The sequence below is a fragment of the Urocampus carinirostris genome, chromosome 11 (assembly GCF_059441175.1).
Source record: "Urocampus carinirostris isolate Australia breed hairy pipefish chromosome 11, RoL_Ucar_1.0, whole genome shotgun sequence".
NCBI lineage: Eukaryota > Metazoa > Chordata > Actinopteri > Syngnathiformes > Syngnathidae > Urocampus > Urocampus carinirostris.
The window spans coordinates 19,194,926-19,216,252 of record NC_142359.1 but is presented as its reverse complement, the minus strand read 5'-3'; the positions used below and the strand labels follow the sequence as shown (position 1 = coordinate 19,216,252).

General features: G+C 39.7%; 1 protein-coding gene across 1 annotated transcript; it reads right to left on the bottom strand.

Annotated features, from left to right (window-relative positions):
• Positions 1–6,225: 6,225 nt before the first annotated feature.
• On the bottom strand, positions 6,226–20,129 carry tsc22d4 (TSC22 domain family member 4). The gene is made up of 5 exons (XM_088348139.1): positions 19,852–20,129; positions 15,432–15,933; positions 12,700–12,821; positions 12,586–12,622; positions 6,226–10,173 (listed from the first exon to the last, which is right to left on the bottom strand). Exons 2-5 carry the CDS (start codon positions 15,915–15,917, stop codon positions 9,970–9,972), a joined length of 849 nt encoding a protein of 282 aa, XP_088204265.1. The 5' UTR covers positions 15,918–15,933; positions 19,852–20,129; the 3' UTR covers positions 6,226–9,969.
• Positions 20,130–21,327: the final 1,198 nt, after the last annotated feature.

Sequence of the window (21,327 nt, the reverse complement as noted above, 5' to 3'; positions counted from 1 at the left end):
CAAACAGGAGCAAAAAACAGGACAGGCGAAATAGGGCTTGCGTATAAAAACAGAGGTTTGCAGACGGACTGACAAAAGGGGACTGACAGGACAGAGTTTAAATACTGACAGGGAGCCAATCTGTCAACAAGCTGCAGCTGGCGCCACATGAGCGGGGCCAATTGGGCACCATGGCAACCGTGACAATATTAGTTGTTGTTTGCTGAATGGGCACTTCCATTTCAACTGTTAGACATGGTTTGAGCTCCAACTAGTCGACATTAAATCGTACGAAAATGTTTCTGTTTAAAGGAACACGGAGTAGTAATTGACCACTAGATTTCAGTGTACTTTGTAGCGCAACTGAAAATGTGATAGAAACGTATGGAATTTAGAACTTTTTCTTTTTACCCGCAGCTGCCATCTACTGGCTTGTGTTACCATTGCAGCCACTGACAAGCTTCTCACGTACCGCCCCTTTTTAACTTGACTGTGTTTTTATTTGCTTTTTATGACTTGCTTGTTTTATTATTGCTTTGTTGTTGTTTGGTACTCTGTGTACAACGACTTTGGGTGTCCTGAAAGGTGCTTTGAAGTACAATTTTTTATTAATAATATTACTTGTATCATGGTGCTCGTGCAAGTACCTGCATTTCTGAGATGTGCTTGAATAAACTCTTTTATTTTTTATCTTTCTTGGGGTTTGAATATGGACTGTATTTAAAACAGTTCTTTTTTACTTGAACAAAACAAAACGCAGGGACGAGCATGAAGTCACTCAACCCCCAAACCGTTACCGCACCCCATTCCTCCTACATAAAAAAGTACGTGGGAGCGGTGGAAACCAAATTATAAGGGCTCTTTGAACACAGTTGGGCATTGTTGACACGTACTCAATAGAGGAAAATATTCTTCTTTCAACTTTTCAAGGACACCTCAAATGTCACACCCCACCGAATACAAATTAATATAGAAAACTGTGATGGCTTTTCACCATTGAAGCATTGTCTACAGTACGTTGAGATGCGAAACTTGTTTCGGCCTGAGAGAGTAGAATGTCTTTACAGGAAAGCTGTTGAGTCAGAAAAATAAAAAAAAATACTGAGTCAGCTTTTTTGGAGCAGTTTTTTATTCGGGGTAACCTACCCAACTGCCTGTAAAAGTTTTTGATATTTAATGTCTTTCTGGAATAAAATGCTGAGTCAGCGAAATTTTAAAAAAGGCGAGTCAACTTTTGGAGGGCATTTTTAAACATATAGTTCAACCCTTCCAACTGTTGCAAGACATTGTGTGGAAATTAAATATTTTGGTATGGAAGAGTGAAATATCTTTGAGGAAAAAAACACTGAGTAAATTTTTTAGGGGCATTTTTACCTCTAGAGTGACCTACCTGATAGTGAAAGATTGGGATCCTGACTAAACTGGTTCAGGGCTAGGAGAGTAGAATGTCTCTCTGGGAATGCTGCTGAGTCAGCAAAAGAAAAATGTCAAGTCAGCTTTTTTATCAGTCTTCAAATCTGAGCTTATCCACCCAATTGCCTGTAAACAATGGTGTTTATATTCAATGTGTTTCTGGCCTGGGAAAGTGGCATTTCTTTCAGCGGGATAATGCAAAAAAAACAAAAGTGCTCAGTCAGCTTTTTGGGGCGTTTTTCACTTGTAATGTAACTTGTAACGTGATTGACTGTCATATTTGGTGGTCGTATCTAATCTCCTTCCCACTTTTCTTAGGTGGACAGATACACAAACAATTAAATGTCATTCCGCCCTGGAAGAGTGGAATGTCTTTCTGGGAAAAAACAACAGAACTAGAAGTGCAGAGTCAGCTTTTTTGGCATTTTTCATATCTAGGGTAACCTAACTGACTGCCTGTGAAAGACGGTGGTCATATCTAAATTCACTCGACTTATTTTGGGTGAACAAACACAGAAACAACCCCCAAAAATATTCGTAGAGCCCAAACAAAAACATTAACACCACACTTGCTTCGATTAGACTACAGGAAGGTTCATGGTAGTAAAGTTGTTCATCCGGAGAGATGATTTCTATTTTTTTTCCAGAGAGTTGGCGTGCCTAGTGGTTGCTCCACAAAATCCCATCTGCCAGAGCACCCCAATCCCTTCCCTACTTAGGGTCCTCAGGGACTAAGGATCAACAATGTCACATCAGTTTTTAATGTTACACGCTCTCTTTCACACGGACACGCACACACACTTAGTGTTATCAACAAAGGCGATCCAGGCAAAGATTAGGTGGGCGGTGGATTAACATAACGTGTCAAAACATGATGATGGATATTTTTGGGGTTTCTTCTTAGAGGGCGGCAGTAGCTCAGGAGGTAGAGCGCTCGTCTTGGGATCAAGGGATCCCAGTTCGAATCCCGGCTCGTCCGTGTTACATGTCGAAGTGTCCTTGGGTAAGACACTGAACCCCCGATACCCCCAATAAGCAGGTTAGCGCCTTAAATGGCTGCAAGGCCGCTATTGGGAAATGTGGAGCACATTGTAAAGCGCTTTGGGAAGTCATTGACTTGAAAAGCGCTATATAAAATGCAGATCATTTCATTTCATTCTTCATGTCGGTGGTTATAAAAAGCACAAGTCCAAAATTGGAAACTCTGAGAAGTTGTTTGTCATGAAAGGCTGTTTGAAAACAGATTATACTTTCTCTCACATATAACATCCTACTCTTACACAAACAATCATACAGAAAGAGTCATACCCATGATCAAACACAACTGAGTGTAGCTCTGACACATACTATTATGCTCTCACACACACATACTACTATGCCTTTACACACATGCTACTATACTCACACACAATTATACTCTCACGCATTCTTTCTCATACATATCTTTAAATTTGAATAAAACCAAAGTAATATACTTTGGTAATCGCAAGGCAAATCAAGATTTAGAGGTAAAAATGGATGGTGCTGCAATAGACGCTGTATCAGAAATTGAGTTTTTAGGAGTCATAATAGACAATAAATTAAGCTGGAAAACACACATCAGACACATACAAACTAAGGTATCTAAAAGCATTTCAATAATTAATAAAGCCAAATTCATTTTAAACTATATTGCATTATATTTATTATATTGTTCTCTAGTTCTGCCATACTTAACATATTGTGCAGAAGTCTGGGGCAATAATTACACTACAGCCCCTTTTTATCCTCCAAAAACGTGCAATTAGAACTATACACAGGGTAGGATATGGAGATCGTACTAATATTTTATTCCTGCAGTCCAAATTATTAAAATAAGATGATTTAGTCAAATTTTTCACTGCACAACTGTTATTCAAGGTCAACAAAAACATGATGCCAGAAAACATCCATAAATTATTCATTCGGAAAGAAGGAAATTATAACTTAAGGGGCTGTAGTGAATTCATAATCCCAAAGGTGAGAACCACTAGGAAAAGTATGTGTGTGTCTGTGTGGGGAGTCAAGCTCTGGAATGGTTTGCACGATGAGATCAAAGAATTTCCAACTATTCACTTGTTCATATTTAAATACAAAAAACATTCCTGGCGGAATACAGAGATGAAGAAATACGGGTATGAGCGATACGAGCGACTGGGAATAGTGCGTCTAGAACTATGATTAACTTTGTATTATTGTTGCTGTTGTTATATCATAACTGTTATTATTAATAGTATCACAATTGTTGTTATATAATTGGTGTGTTTAATAAGGAAGATGAACGGGTAGGGAATACAAGCATTTGCTTCTGACTACCCCTTTTCGAACATATTATGTAATATTATTTTGTTATTGTTTTTGTTCTGTTTTTATTTTAATGTTTGAATAAAGTTTTCATTCATTCATTCATTCATCATTTGTACACCATTGAAATTGACAGTACTATAGGGTTTTTTTTCACACTGAGTGCAATTAACACCTCACCTCTCGATGTTGTTTTAATTGGGTCATTTTTTGCAATTCGAACCGATCTGTCCGTATATGTTGTACAGTTATATGTGAAACCGGAGTCGCTCCCAGTATACAGTAATAGTATGTGTAGGTACGGTAATAAATGTGAGAGAGTTTAGTAGTACGTGTGGGACAACATAGTAGTATGTGTATGAGAGTATTGTAAGATAAGAGAGTATAGGAGTTTGTGAGTGTATCGTAATATGTGTGAGAGAGTATAGTAGTGTGATTAAGAGAGTAAAGTAGCATGTGTGAGAGGGTATAATAGTGTGTTCCATCCATCCATACATTATCTACACCGCTTATCCTCAGTAGGGTCGCGGGGGTGCTGGAGCCCATCCCAGCTATCTTCGGGCAGTGGGCAGGGCACACCCTGAACTGGTTGCCAGCCAGTCGCAGGGCACACAGAGAGACAAGTCACTCGCTCATTCACACCTAGGGACAATTTGGACCAGCCAATTAACCTGACATGCATGTTTTTGGAATATGGGACGAAAACATGCAAACTCCACACAGGAAGGTTCGATGTCATGCTACAAACGTGCTAGTCACTGCGGTGCCGTGCTGCCCATAATAGTGTGTTGTGTGAGAATATATTAGCATGATAGTATAGTGGTATATATTAAAACAGTGTTTTTCAACACTTTTTAAACCAAGGTACACTTTTATTTATAAAAAAGTTCTGAGGCACAACGTCCGTCGAAAATGTTTGAAAATGAAGTTATGTGAAATATTTCACCGTACTATCTCATAAGCAGATTAGTATGTAAAAAGAAGAGAATAATACTTAAAATAAAAAAGAATGATGTGCTTTATTTATGTTTTTATTTTTTACAGTGCAATCTTAAACTGCTTTATTAAACAAATTAATTTATTAAATGTACTGTGCTACCTCAAGAGCAGATAATTAGTACTAAAAAGTACATTAAAATCTACTGCCACCTACTGATATGGATGACTATTACAGTTCCACGTCTGAAGAGTGTAAATATACTGAATTACTGTAATGCACTACTCTCTGGTCTCCCGAAGTCTAGAATCAAGTCTCTTCAGCTGGTACAAAATGCCGCAGCGAGGCTTTTAACTAGGACAAAAAAGTACGATCACATAACACCGATTTTGGCTAACCTGCATTGGCTCCCAGTTAGCCTTGGATGTGATTTCAATGTTCTCTTAGTATTATACAAAATCATACATGGACTTGCTCCCTCTTATCTTTCAGATCTGATTTGCCCCTATGTCCCGGTCCGAAGCTTACGTTCTGAGAGTGACGGTCTTCTGGTGATCCCAAGAGCAAAGAAGTGTTCTGCTGGTTCGAGAGCGTTCTCCATCCGGGCACCGGTGCTGTGGAATGCTCTTCCCCCTGAGATCCGATCTGCAACCTCAGTGGAAATGTTTAAATCTAAGCTTAAAACTCACTTCTACTCCATAGCATATGAATAACCTACTCTTCTCGTCGGCTGAAAAATAGTCTGTGTAATATAGTGTAATAATCTGTGAAGCCCTTTGAGACTCTTCGTGATTTAGGGCTATACAAATAAAAATGACTTGACTTGACTTTTTGGAAAGATAAGATTGGGCAAATTCCAGCGGCACACTAGACAAAGTCTCACGGCACACTGGTTGAAAAACACATTATTAGAGTATAGTATGGTTTGTGCATGGTGTATGACTTCATCTGTATCAAAGTACAGTTGTGCATGTGTGAGAATATGTTATGTATGAGAGCAGGTATGAGGTGCTTCTCAAACGGTCTATCATACATTGTTTTTCACAAAGGCGTAGGGTTTGATATTCACATTGGTGGGGACATAACACCCTCCTTACAGTAATCAAACAAATTTGTGGGGAACAAACAATGGATTGCTCGATACTGGTGGGGACACGTCCCTTCTGTCCATTCTAAAACTACGCCCTTGGTTTTTTGCACACAAATAAAAATAGCATCTAAATTATTTAGTATTGAGTTTATTCAGGGATCATCATCAATCACCCAATCGAAGAACTCTCTTTGGTGATTGTGTGGAATTGTGGCACAGTGGTTAACTTTGGATTCATTGAATCCAGTCTGATCGAGATACGATCTCTGGGTTTTAGATTAATCTGAACCATTAGATTACTGGACTATCGTTAATATCTATACATGAGGTTTGTGCATAACCCAGTTGTTTACGCATTTATAATTTAATATTGAAAAAAATACTGATCATCACTATCAAAGTACCAAGCTTTTTCCTCCTCGCTCCAAAATTGCCCTCCATTTACAAGTTATGCTTGTGCTTTTCTTGCCAGAAGATAAAACATTTTTCTCTTTTAAGACTTTTATTAGATGTGTATCCCGAAGTGCCACTTCTCATCTCGTTTTCAACAATGTTCACGAAGTGGTTATCACTGACAGGCAAGACAATTCTATTGTATAAGCATGGACTTACATGATACATGCATGGATACAACTGTGGCATTTTAACCATAAAACAGAATATATGACATCCAAATCAACAAACTCATGTGAGATCTGTTAAGCAAGTTAGCCAGAGTTAGCATGATTGATTCGAGTCCGTAATACAAAACCACAGGTCTTTGCGGTACCAAGGAAGAAAACATAACACAGACGAAACAATGGAGCACAAATGTAGTCAGACTAGTTAAACAAAGCAAAAATGAAAGGACTAAACTATCACTTTTAATCTGACTAATAGCAATCAGATTAAGAGCATAATTGGATTCTTGTGCGTGTTTACATATCCTTGCGTAACCAGAACATTCACATTTTAATCTGAACGTAAACATACCCAGTAAAATACTGGTCAGCACTCATGCTTGCCTCACATTTCTTAGAATAAAAATGGCTTTTCTGGGAGTGATTTTTCTCTTTTTTCACAAAAGTTTTGCCTGGAATTTAAAACCGTGTAAGTGATCTACTTTCAAAATGTAACAACTTGGCTTAGAAACTGTCATGGTGTACCCTCACCACTACACTATACAAAATAGGTGGATGACCTAAGTATAGTTAATTAATGGATTAGTACAGCGTTGGCAACCTTTTCTGTACCAAGGACTGCTTTAATGTCTGACAAATTTCTCACAGTACCAACCCACAGCTAACATTATTAATAACATTTTTTTAATAATAAGCTTAAATCCCCTATGTTATCACTAGACCACTAAGGATCTGGATTAGAGGTGGGCAGATTGATCCAAATATTAATATCTCCAATATTAAACCAAGTACTTTGATCAGATCAATACGACGGTCCTGGGATCAATACTTCACCCGCCACCAATTTCCTCAAAGCGCTGCTTCTATATGAGGATAGCGCAGTCCTTCCCGGTCTCACCCAGTGCACTCGGCCACTAAGGTTATGCCAGTTGACAGGACTGACAGGCACTCTTTTAGCACTTCTCTCTACCTGGCCTGCTGCTGCATCTTGCCTGCCAGGCAGAAGAGAGGGCCAAATCTATGTTTAGCCCTATGAGAAGTTATATGTGACTCAGGCAAACATAAAGTGCAGCACAAGTGGACTTTTTTTCCCCCATACACAGAAAAGGACAATTCCAGGTGTCGTTTGTGTGGTAAAGTGGTCCTCCAGTGTGGCAAATTTACATGAACACCTGAAAAAGAGTTCACCCTACAGGAAGCAACGAACTGCAACCAAAAATGTAAACACGTTACTGTTCCTGAACGAAACATGTAAAATCGTCAAAACAGAGCCAATAGGCTCGTTCGTTACATTGCTGATTTTTGGGGAGGTTTGACTTTCCTGGCTTTGGCTCTGTAACAGTAGTTGAACTAGACATATTTTTTTATATACAGTTACAGGTTTTTAGATTTGGGATTGTTTACACTATTTGCACTTTCTGACTTTATTTTCAAAGTATTGAAATGATCTGCATTTATATAGCGCTTTTCAAGTCAATGACTTCCCAAAGCGCTTTACATTGTGCTTCACATTTCCCAATAGCGGCCGTGATCTGTGCAGCCATGTAAGGCGCTAACCTGCTTATTAGGGGTATTGGGGGTTCAGTGTCTTACCCAAGGACACTTCGGCATGTAACACGGACGAGCCGGGATTCGAACTGGGATCCCTTAATCCTAAAACGATCGCTCTACCTCCTGAGCTACTGCCGCCCCAAGTATTGTGCAATGGAAGGAATAGTTGACACAATAACAGCTTTTGTTCTGAGTTAATCAGTTGTAATAGAAATATTTCTATTTTTTTTCAATATTGTTCAAGTTGGATTGTAGTTATTTAATTAAAAAAAACGTAATGCCTAAAATATCTGTGCTGTGATTATCTAAAGTATGAACTAACTCAAGGGGTAGGGTTCTACAATTTAATAAGCATTACATTGCCAAGCAAAAGGTATCGGTAGTGGATCAGTGTCTATCGATACTACCATGTATTTATTTGAATCGTATCGATACTAAAATACCAAGTATCGCCAACCCCTAAACTAAATGACATGGGAAAAGTTATATGATTTCATTTCACCATCACACTAATTTTAGGCAAGGTACCATGTTGTCTGGCTTTTTTCATCTTGAAGGCGAACATGATTGGTCAATCGTTGTACATTGTTTTGGCTGAACTCAGTCCCATATTGCTTCTTTACCACTGTAATGGAGCATTAGGGGAATGCTTTTTTTGTTTCCATTTATTTGAATTTTTGTGTTTGCCAGCCATTAAAAATTAGGCGCCGATGTATAGGAGCCAACATGTTACGAGTGTCATTGTTTTACCCATAGGGGGACGCATGTTAATTTGTGGGTGAACAGGGTGTTCCAAAAGTCCATTTAAAGTCCCCATATCTCCTTAACTATGAATTGTAGTAAGATAGTAGTGGTGCCCTTTTGAAGGTAATTACATGAAGTTTTCCGTTAAGGTTTTAATCTTTATATTTTTCCAGAGGTACCAAAAGAACCAAGGCCAGGTATCGGTCCGCGTCCCAGTGGTTGTCGACCACTGGATCAGTATACAGTAATCCTTCGCTACAGTTATCAATGGCTCACTGCTTCACGGATTGAGAATTAAATGGTCTTTATTGTCATTGATATCAATGTATCGTGCAATATGTTCTGCACAGACAGCACACAGCAAATGCCATCACAGGGCAGGTTAGGGAGGGGTTAGTATGTTGGGTAGGAGTGACTGTGTGCGCGACTGATGGTTTGTGTATGCTGTCAGTCAAACAGCGTAGCGGGCGCCAGAGTCAATGTGTCCACCAAAACTAACTGGGCAGCATGGCAACAGCTAGCATTTAGCATCTCATTAAATTCAAATAAATTCATCAATTAAATAGGACCCCGGAGATAGAAGAGCGCGAAGGAAAGGTGCTTACAAGAGGCTGCTCTGTATATGGTTATCGTATCCGGGAGGGGACTGAGACGGCATCGGAAGAGAAGAGAGGCTTGAAGGTCCGGCGTACTGCTAAGGCTAAGCTGTTTAACAACCCTCACAAGTTAAATCTACTCAGCCTGTATCTCACCAACGCTGGGATCCATTACTCATGAAACAGATGACTTGCAGCTACAACTCGTGGGAAACCATACATTTGGGACAGTTGCATTTTAATCCTCATGGAGACCTGGCTCAATTTGAGGTTACCCAATGCCAGCCTTAAGCTAGCCAGCCATTCTCTAAATCGCTTTCTTGGACTAAAAGGAGAATGGCTCAAATTATCTTGTATTTTTGTATGATGACAATAAAGACCATTCCTTCAACTGCATTTCTGTGTTCCGTTATTTTATTTGTCGGTCTATAGTTGTTATTTTGTTAAAGTTGTATACTCTCAATCAGTAAGGACGTCATCTGGAGGTAAGTTTGACCCTTTTATGACGGTGCGACGTTGCATTTTCACTTTTCGCGTGGGGGTTCTGGTCCCCATTAACCGCAATAACAGAGGGATAGACTGTATGTGTCAAAAGCTTGATAAAGGAAAATATTTTTTTCTCAACTCTCTTAGAAGTAGTTTGTAAATTAACATTTACAAGCACTATATAAAATGGGCTGTAGTTCATGTTCAAAGGTGCAGCTACAGTGGTAGTTTTCAGACAAGCCCTTTAGTAGGACTGTTGTCCCGTGTTGAGGCACCAACGGGTGAGGGAGGTCTTGGGTCCGAGTGTGCCTGAGTGCGCAGGATTCGGTTCTCCGCCTCCAGCTGCTGGTTCCTCGATTGCAGCTCCCTGATTTGCTCCCTCAGAAGTTCTACCTCTTCTCGTACCGCCAGCATCAGGTGACTCTTCACCAGGTCCTGACAGCGGAAGAGAGTGATATTCAGATGGGAACAATATTCAGATTAGTATCCTCTTTCCAGCCTGGCGTTTATGTTAAACCATAAGAAAAAATACATTCTATTTATCCATTTTGAAAGGGTTAAAGTTAAATTGTGTAAAACAATAAAACTTAAGGGTTCTGTACGGAATTTGGAACTTTTCTACTCACTGACACCGTCTTCTGGCTTGAGTCATCATTGCACCCTCTGTCATGCGCGTGCAAGTATGTGCATTTCTTAAATGCGCTAGAATAAACGTTTTTCTTTTACATTTTTGGGGTGGCTTGGGTTGGCATTTGGACTGTATTTGAAACAGGCCTTTTTCACTTTTACAATTTGTATGCTACACTAACAAAAAAACTGCGATAACAAGCATAAAGTCACTCTCCAACCTCCACCCCTCGTTCTCCTTTCCCTTTAACTTATGTACTGCGCGTCCAAAACCCGCATGCTGCTGAAAGATAAAAGCAGATAGGACAGTAGAATTATTTTCTTATAAAGACTCTTTGAATTGTTGGTATTGTTAACACATACTTAATACAGAAAATATTCTATTTTTAACTTTTTAAGGACACCTCAGACAAAGCAGCCCACCTCTAAATTTAGTGAAAGCAACGTATTTTTAATCATTGTGTATTGGCCCACGAGCCTTTTATCTACCAAGAGGTCTCCTTCTTCTCTAAGCATTACGCTATAAATATTTTGGGCTTTTTACTGACAGTCTCTTATCTTATTTTTCTTTTAAAAAGTCTTTTGTGGCATGCAGTGTTTCACTATGTGGTTATCAAGGACATTAAAGACAGTTCAATTCAATTTCATATGCTTAGTCACAGTATGTTATAGTAATAGGAATACATTGTATTTGAAGGTGCTGTATTTGTTTGAATTTTTAAAATTGTTTTAATAATTAAGGCATTTATATATTCTGTTCTGATGATTTATTTACACAGTATCTGTCAATTATTAACCATTTGTAACTTTGACTTAAAAGTATTGGACTCCACAAACACACATAAAGAGCCATTCAGCAATCTGTGGACAATGCTATTATATGGACTACCTATATAGTTAGCCAGCTTGAGCTTAGCAAATTTTGAGTGTTCTTGTGCAGCGTTACAAAGGAAGTAAACGTGACTACTTTTCTCGGTAACAAGTACTTTGTTATTAATATTTTGTACCTCTACACGATGCCTTGTAGCGTTATTTAAGGTATTTGTTTAATGCAGATCATAGATACAGTGTCTTTTGACTGCTGAATAGTTGTGCATTACTTACCTTGTCACACAACCCTCAATCCAGCTGCCAGGCACTTTGTGGGCTGGGCATGTTTACATTTACCGATATAGGACAACTTAATACAGTTATGGCTGCACCGTCTCAAGCACTCAGTACGAGGAGTTTCTCTTCATGGAGATATTCTCCCTACCGTCTATACTCGCATCCAAATCAAATTTAGAACTATAAAATAAAATACTGAAATAAAGGGGCCAGCTAGTACGTGCAAAGGCAGGATGCGGAGGGAATGGGGGGCGGGGGGTTGCAGGAACAACAAACCAGCGGGAAACCAATCAGGCAAACGCGAGCATAGAGTTTACAAGGAAAGTGTGCTGAGATTTTGTCCTTTATTTTTTAAGTATTTTTGCAGTACTCCATGCCTGAAGACAAAAAGAAAATAATTTGTGCTACACTGCTGACTTAAAGCTAAAAATGGTAAAGAAACAAGCAATCTGGAAGCAGCAAGAAAGTTTGGTTTAGATGAAAATGTCAGATGATGGAAAAAGTATACATCACAGTAAATTGCATGTATGACCAATTGCGCTAACAGGGAATATAAACATGAACAGTAACCAGAAAAGGAGAAAAAGATCTTCGATTGGTCTAAATTGCAGAGACAAAATGGATATGAAATGTCTCAGACCATTTTTGGCTGCTTGCCCTTTGATGTTTCATTACTGCAGACACCTGCGACTCAATGCCTGGTTATTCTCTACAAAAACTACCAAAACTTTGCTTGAAACACTCGTAACCTCTTTTGACTAACTACCTAGTAAAAGAATAGGGCGACTGACTGGCTTGCTAGGGTGCTGGTGTTCCTCCAAAGACATCAGAGCTCAGGACGACAAAGACAAGACATGCCGTCTTAAAAATGCCTTATCTTGGAGAATAATTGTAATATAGGCCTACTAAAGAAATGTATATAGATTTCATCCAAAAAACACGTATTATTTCCTCACATTTTGCATTGATAAGAATTAGGGATTACCTTTAATATCCCTTTGAGCAATCTACACATTCCTACAAATGTCCCCAAGTACAGAAAGTCTCCTCATGTCTCACAAAGATCAATTCTCTTAGTGTAATTCTTGTGGCCCTCTGATGTGACTCACTCACCATTGCTTGTTCGATCTTGTTGTCGATAGCAACCACACTGCAGAAAAAAAAGAGACTTGATGTCAACGAGCTCTCTCCTGTTGCAATGTTCCCAAACACATACAACAACATTACCTGATGTCAGCCGGCAGACTGAAGGCAGCGCTATGGTCCAGTTGAAACGCCGGCTGGGAGGGTAGGATGGTTAGAGTGGGAGGGGGAGAACTCGGCTGAGAGCGAGACAGTCGGGGGACAGACTGCGACACAAAAACATAGCTTTAATACTTTGAATACTGTCTCATTAGTGATTTTAGAGTATTTGGGATCTTGGTTATCAAAACCAGTGTATTCATTGGTCCTTGGAGGACGTGCGGCCCTCAAGTTCCATTGCATTGTCAATGGTTGCAACAGCTTCAGATATTTGTGCTTTACTGTTTGGTGCAATGTCTAAGAAAGCAGCCTACTGACCTTTATTTGAAAGAGCAACAGTAGACTGAATTGTAGCTTGACATGCTAGAAACCTGGTTAATGGATTAATTGAGTGAAAAGGGGTCTGCTGACTTCATTTTCCATCAGGATGAGGCGCAAACACAATGAAGCCTCAGGGTTAGACAGGTTCTGAACACAACACTAAACAGATGGATTGGACAGTCTGGACAGAATGATCATGATCTTATGTCCTGGCCAACAAGAGCTCACATCATGCGGTTTCTTTTTGTGGAGATATGTGAAAGAATGGGTCTATCTACCCACAATTCCATAAACGTGGATGAGCTGAAGGCATGAATAACAGAAGCTGTTGGAATATTGACAATGCAATGCTGGGAGGCGTTTGGCAAGAATTTGACTTGATGTGTGCCATCAATAGCGCTCACATTGTACATCTTTGAACATCCCTTGTAAACATTAGGATTACAAGATCAATATGTGTTCATGTATTCTTAAATTTACAAGATATTAAATGTCAAAATGTGCTAAAGACTTTTGGAACACCCTGGATTTTTATTTTTCAAATCCTGACATATTTTTTCATACCCCCAAAAATCGTTTGTTTCCAGGACCGCACGATAATGACATAAAACAAAATCTCCATTTTATGAGTCAGTCTTGATGAGAACCATTTTAATTAACTGCTTGTTCAATTCTAGCTTCTTCCAAGTCATTTGTGGTTGTGTCCTTGAGCAAGACACTTCATACATCTTGCCTCCAGTGCGACACACCGTTAAGTGCAACGAGTGAATGTTATGTGGTGGTCAAAATGTCCAATAAAACGGGACATAAATTTAATAAATTCCAATTTTTTTTAATTAGTTTTAAAGGAAACTAACCAGTCATAGCTCATGCAATAATAACATATTCTTGTAACTAATTCGCCTTAACCTGAACTAATAACTTTTGTGTGATGATGAACACCAGTTGAGAGATTTTGATTCAACGCTTAAATTCATACCCTTCGTTTGACGATTTAAAAAGTGAAGATTATATCAAGATTCAAATAATTGCCCAGCCCCGAATGTATTTAGAAGTTGCATGTCCTTACCAGTCTTGGAAGCAACGTATCATAAATGGACGCAATTGCTTTTCTCAGTAAGGAGTACTTTAACTGTCGTTAGAACATGGTGCATTTACTCCGCTACTCTTTAAAATGATTTCTGCTGTTTCTCACTTCAAAGTGTCATGCGATCCTCACCCCACCAGCAACACAACGGTGAATACAACAAATGGGAAGGTTGCGCATGTTTCTATCTCATTAAAAATAAAACTGAATACAGTTATGGTGGGGCTGCCTAAAGCACAGAGTACGAGCATTTGTAATTTCTCCCGACCGATATTCTGAGTTCTCCCTATCAAATTTACTCACATCCAATCTGTATTTACAACTATAAGATAAAACGCAGAAATCAGGTTGTCAATTTATATGTGCGTATTTCGTTGTGTGTCAACAGTAGCTATTGGTGGGAGGCACGTGGTGAGGGAGCATGGCTTATACAGGAACAATTAAACAAACGTCAGCACAGAATTTAAGGTAAAAGTGCTGAATTTTGGGCTTTCTATATGTACAATTATTTTTGCAAAACACCGTACCTGGAGAAACAAAAAGGTCCTGGACATGATCCAGAAACAGAGTAGGATATGTTTAAGTGATATAATGACAAATAACAAAATGGACATGGAGTGTCTCAACAGTTATTTTGCAAGCACTCAAGATTGAAAAGCCAAAAAATATAAAGGGTTCACCAGATCCATAGGTTGGTGTACACATTTTCTTTTTTTACTTTTATTAAGTGGTTATTTGTAAGCACTTTTAGGAGGTCGGCTTTAATGTGAGTATAAACGGTAATTTGCAACCAGATAGTTACTTTCAGAGCAGCGCGCTACTTTTGGGTGGCAGTAATCTGGGGGGCAATGCAATTACTAGAATGCTAGTCTTGGGACCAAGAGGTTTTGTAGGTTTGATTAACGGCTCCTCTGAGGTAAATGTCGAAAGTGTCCTTGGGCAAGACAAAGAACCTCTAAAAACCCCATAATCAAGTAGGCGCCTTGCATGTCTAACTCCCTATCAGTGTGTGTGAATGGGTAAGTGTGAAGTACATTGTAAAGTGCTTTGGCAGGTCTTCAGGGACTTGAAAAGCGCGAAATAGACTGCAGTCCACTTACCAGTAACTTTTTGAATTAAGTAATTAGTAATTATAATAAATTATTTTTTGTCAGTAAGGTGCACAACAGTTGTCCTTTCAGATCTTCTCAGGCCCCTAAAAGTCCTAAAAACCCTCTTCATGTCTCCTTTGTCTTCTCACACTGTCTACTCTAAACGTATAAATCCTGCTAAGTTTATTGAGGTACTTAATGGTGATTCATAGTCGTACCTGCCCACCGGCATTAGAGGCTAAGTGTGAGGGAGGAGTCGGGCAAGGCACCATTCGCCTTGTTTCTTCATCTCTGACTGGGAGAGTAGGTAAATGAACTGCTCCTTTTAGTGACTCCAGTGACTCCAGAGATTGGGCATGTCTCATGCTGTCCATTACTCGCTTCAGCCCCAGTCCTTCTGTAAAGTCCGTGCATAACCAGCGACCACGCCCATATGTGTCGCCGTGCCCTCGCCCGCCCGTGCCACCTCCTGCCAAGCGAACCAGTCGGAACCTGGAGGAGGCGCCCGCCCCCTGTCCTAAGGCATCATGGGATATGTGTTTCCTCTTCAGGGAGGGTGTGCTGGGCTGGGAAGAGCTCCCCCGGGGACTCTGCGAGAGGGCCGACGATTGGACGACTGTCAGGATCACACCGGGAGTTGATTGACCGAAGTCGGACGTCACGCTTGTGATCTGAAAACCACTACGCTTTTTTTCACAGGTCATCACCGAGCATACGAGCCTGAAAGCATATGGGAGCAAGCATATCAAATGAACAAATGCCAAAAGTCGCGGATGTCAAACTTGTTTAGCTCAAGGCCCACATAGTAGAAAAACAACTCCCATGCGAGCTAGATCTATATTCTTCTTGGCATAAAACGTGTGACTAAATTGCAGAGCTGGCAGATGAGCGTTGGAGCACTATGCGACCTCTAAACACGTGCCTCAACGAGACGTTTACTTTCTTTTATATGTTTTTTTTACTAGTGATGGGTAAAACGCTGAGATGGGGCATCAAGGCCTGCATGGGGTCTTCGCTAGCCTAAAGAATATCTGAATCGTGTTATGTTAATTATCATTTGTCCATGAAGACTTATTTAATAATTCCTAATCATCTGTCAGCTTCATTTCATTGCTTTCCCCCTGGTTTTGCTGCTTACAGATGTGTCCTTTCATATTTAAGCATTTAACCAATCACATTTCAGCGATCACTTGGTCCTGGGGGTCAAATGTTCTGCATGATTTTGGAGGTTTCTAATTAGCAAGCTGGCAGGAGCTTGGTAACAATCCCGGTGATCATAATCACCTGTATTGTAGCAGAGAAACCCTAAAAATCATGCAGGACATGTGGCCATCAAGGACAGGAGTGCCCAGGTCTGGATTACTTGTTGCCAGGATCAGAAATCTACCCAATCAGCGGAAGATCTTTTCTATTGCCAATAAAATTGGACTTCTCGGGACACGTGCGGCTTTTTGACGCTCCCTTATGGCTCCCTGGCACTTTTTCAAAAATGTTTGATAATGGAAAATTATATGGATTCTATAATAGGGCAAACAAGACACATTACTTATGTTTTACAATGAATATATATAGGAGAGTATATGTTTTCTTACATATAAGGCTTAATTTTTTTGCCGCTACAAACCTTTTTTGTTTGTTTTTTTGATCAAATATGCTCTTTCAACATTTGGGGTTGCTGAACGGAAAGTAAATGCAGTTTACCATAACGTCTACATGATGGCGACACGTGAAGTGGATCGTGTCCGCAATACAGTTGCATTAAAACTGCAAGATTAGTTTTAAAATTATAATTTAACAGTACAGAAGATAATTGTTAAAAAAGTTTATAAAGTACAGCACTTTTTTATGGCAGACAAATATTTGAGGCTGTAAATTGGGTTTGTTCTTTGGTTTTAATGAATGATAGATAAGTAACTAAATAAATGTTTCTACTCTCTGGGTTTTGACCATCACGAGACCTTTTCGAAATGCAACCCCACGAAAAACGAGGATTACTGTATATATTAGTTTGTCAGTAAGCCAGGTAGTTAATGTATGTATTGTAATATGAGAAAGAGATAAATAACACTGCATCAGAGACAATTGTTTTTCTTAAACAAAAATTAATAAAAAGTGGTTTGTGAGATTGTATGCATGTATTCATGTCTTTGTTGAGGGAAAACAACAAGTTATTAACAATATTGATTCTTCCAGACTACATTGCAACATTACAATATTAAATCCTGCTGCAATATTGTCAGCCAATATGAATGTAACAGCAAGTAGTGAAACTTTTGGCTGAAACAGTTAAACCAATGTCTCATTGGTTCATAAGGCTTCCCTTTGCCCGTCACTGCAATTCACATCTTTACTTGTTATGTTACCTAACTTCTCCAGAGTCTTCAGCCGGTTGACGCCTCTTGACTGAGCTACCAAGCAAAGTCTTTCACAATATTTATGTGGTGCTCTCATCTCGCGGTAAAAATGACTAGTGCTGCTGTACTTTTTTATTAATTTCATTTCATCACTTTTTTTTTATAATAACCCTCTGTCTGCTGTCATTTTATAATTTCAAAAAATAATCTTGCTGTTTTTGACCCTTTGCACGTGACGTTGCCTTCTCTGGCAGAATGAGAGCCATGACGGACGGCAACAAGCATTGAGCGCACGACATTTGAACAGGCAGTTGAGTTGAAACAAATACCAATTACCACGTCAGAAGAATATAACCACCTTTCACCATGGTGATTAATTCCTGTATTATGCGCAAGCTTCTAAGCCCGTTTTTTTTAATTTGATCATTTTTTGACCAAGACAGAAGACGGCAAGGTTTATCTGCAGTCAAACCGAGGGTCAACGCCGACAGGCTGGCAGCCTTCACGTATTTCAGGATTTGCAGCGAAATTTTTTGACAAGGTACGTTTGGTGTGTTTCTAATCAATTTCAATGTTAAATAGGTAAGAGTCACGTCAAAGATACTCAGTATAATAAGTTAGCTAGTCCTAACTAGGTACGTTAGTGGCTTACTGTTGCCACTACGTAAATGAGCTGCTTTCATTGTTATTAACCAGGGATTCAAAACAGCAATCTTTGGAATATTACACGTATTGAAAACTGTCATTTACTCTACTATAGGGCTTATTACACCAAAATTAATTGCCAAATTATGTATGGATAAATTTAGAGACGAACAATAAGAAGAGAAAACGTCATTTCGCTAAAATGTGCAAATGCCCCGTGCTTTACAGTTTTATTTCATTACCGAAAAATGTAGATACAAAGTCGTTGAAGTAACATTTGCGCGAGGGGGACATTTCACGCCGTCCATTTGTCGCCTATAACAAAGCACAGTAACGCGTACCAGCTACGAAGAACTGGTAAGCATCAAGACTTTTATAGGCTTTTAGATCAGCACGGGTGTATGGGGATACCCCGTTTACAATATCATGGTTCTGATTGTGTGGACTGAAGTCAGTTTAGATCTGTGAATACGTCAAGAGGAAGACTATGGCTCGATAGCTAGCATTGGGAATTCTATTCTCAGTTTCTCTATATATCGATTATTGGGCTTTCCAGACAAGGTGAGCCATCTCATCCGACAGCTACAAAATATTTGTTTTGACCTAGTCATTGCCATCGTTGGATAGTATGGCTGTTTTTGTTGTTGTTCTCGACTGTTTACTTGCCTCGACCACTGTTCACAACTGGTTACTACCGTTTGTCATGGCGTCATTCAAGGTTAGGTCACATGTGTGAAAACGGTCCATAATGTATTGCACTATAGCATTGAAAATCATTCCCGGAGACAACCCTTAGATCAGATGATATTCTGTCACCATCATGCAACATGATGGGGAAAACAAAAATGTGGCATTTTGAGAATTAGAACTTTGTCGGCGATAGAAAGCATGTCTCTTTCATTTAGTAAAAAATTACTTGAATACTAGGCAGGAATATGTGAACTACCATAAATGTTAATTTAAAAAAAAAAAAAAAAAAAGGCATTCTTTTACATAGTGGAATCCCTCCCTCTGGCAACTTGCTGCTACACTGTGCTCCTTGGAACATCCCCAATGTGTAATATTTGAACACTAAATGGCACTGTATTGTTTAATGCGAACGAAAACCAGTACTACAGAGCACAGCAAGACGCTAGACAAAAATGGTGGCGACTCCTAGGTGGTATTACACTATGTAAAAGAAATACAAACTTATTGATCAATGTTTTTTCTTTATATAGACTTAACGGTACTATAGTGCACGTATTTTTGCCTAGTATTCAATGTGTTTTTTAATTACTGAATGAATGTTTTTTTATGTACCACTAGGAGGCAGTAAATAGTCCACGCTGTCCCTTTAAATTATGCAGACCGTTGTCCGTTAAATCAGGCCCGCAAACAACCAAGAAAGTGCACTCCGCCTCCAACTCAAATGACAGATTCTGCATTGTGTGACTTAAGTATTGACTGTTAGGCACGTGAAGAAAACGGAACGACCATTTTTACCAAATTCTTACCACTCAGGAGCGCGTTCAACCTCAATGGTGCCCGAGTAGTTTTATTCGGATAATTCAATAACCTCAGCAGTTTTAGACTAAAGTTGTCCTTTCCTATTTCTAATATCGTGTGATACAAGAAACCACTTGTTGCATTTTCTCACCTGTTTTTTTTTATTTTTTTGGCCTCTTAGGAATTGTTGTCAAACTTCCTGTTTCTCTCCTTCACTTTTTCTTCTTCGCTCGTCCGTTCAGCAGCCGCCCACGTCGAAGCGCGTGCCTCTTGAAATCTCACAAGTAACGAACGAAAAAATCGTTATAATAAGCCATTAAAAGGTGTTCACGGCGAGTTACAATTCTTTTGTCCTCGTCCACTTTCGCAACAATGTGGTTAAGTGACATTTTTAGCACCTGTGACGTCACAAGACTCGAGTTGAACACTCGGAGCATACGGCTCCGCCCCCGTTCGGTGATTACGTCACAATGGTGCTATTCTTTTTACTTCTTGCCGGATTAAGGCTGGGAATACAATACTGTGCTAAATAGGAATTATGACCCTGATTTTGGAGAAATTAGGTTTAATTTTCATTTGTTTGATGAACGTTACCTAAAAATAGATATAAAGATGCATTTCGAAGATATATATATATATATATATATATATCATCTCATTAGCTGCACGCTTATCCTCAGTAGGGTCGCGGGGGTGCTGGAGCCCATCCCAGCAATCATCGGGCAGTGGGCAGGGGACACCCTGAACTGGTTACCAGCCAATCGCAGGGCACACGGGGACAGACAACTCACTCGCTCAGTCACACCTAGGGACAATTTGGACCGGCCAATTCACCTGAAATGCATGTCTTTGGAATGTGGGAGGAAACCGGAGTGCCCGGAGGAAACCCACGCAAGCACGGGGAGAACATGCAAACTCCACAGAGGAGATTCGATCTCATGACCTCAGAACTTTGCCGCACACACCCTAACCACTGCCCTATATATATATATATATATATATATATATATATATAATTTGTTTCTTTTTTCCTAGGAAAAAACAAAATAATTTCATCCATAATAATTAATCCCCATCCCCTTCCCATCAACGACTTCTTATTCTCTTAGAAAGAGTTTCACAGTTCACTGATCCCTTAACTGCCATTGTCGTCAGGGGCACCCATCCTGTGGTGTGTGTTGGGCAAGTACAGCCTGGAGGCGCCTGTCCAAGTCATGTTTGTTTGTATAGCCGTCAATCACAAGTAGACTCAAAGAGCTGTACATACTACAGACTCTACTATTGAAATGAAATGATCTGCAATTGTATAGCGCTTTTCGGGTCAATTACTTCCCAAAGCGCTTTACAATGTGCTCCACATTTCCCGATAGCGGCCTTGCAGCCATGTATGGCGCTAACCTGCTTATTGGGAGTATTAGGGGTTCAGTATCTTACCCAAGGACACTTCGACATGTAACACGGACGAGCCGGGATTCGAACTGGGATCCCTTTATCCCAAGACGAGCGCTCTACCTCCTGAGCTACTTACTGCCGCCCCATGAAATGATCTGCATTTATATAGCGCATTTCAAGTCAATGACTTCTCAAAGCGCTTTACATTGTGCTTCACATTTCCCAATAGCGGCTG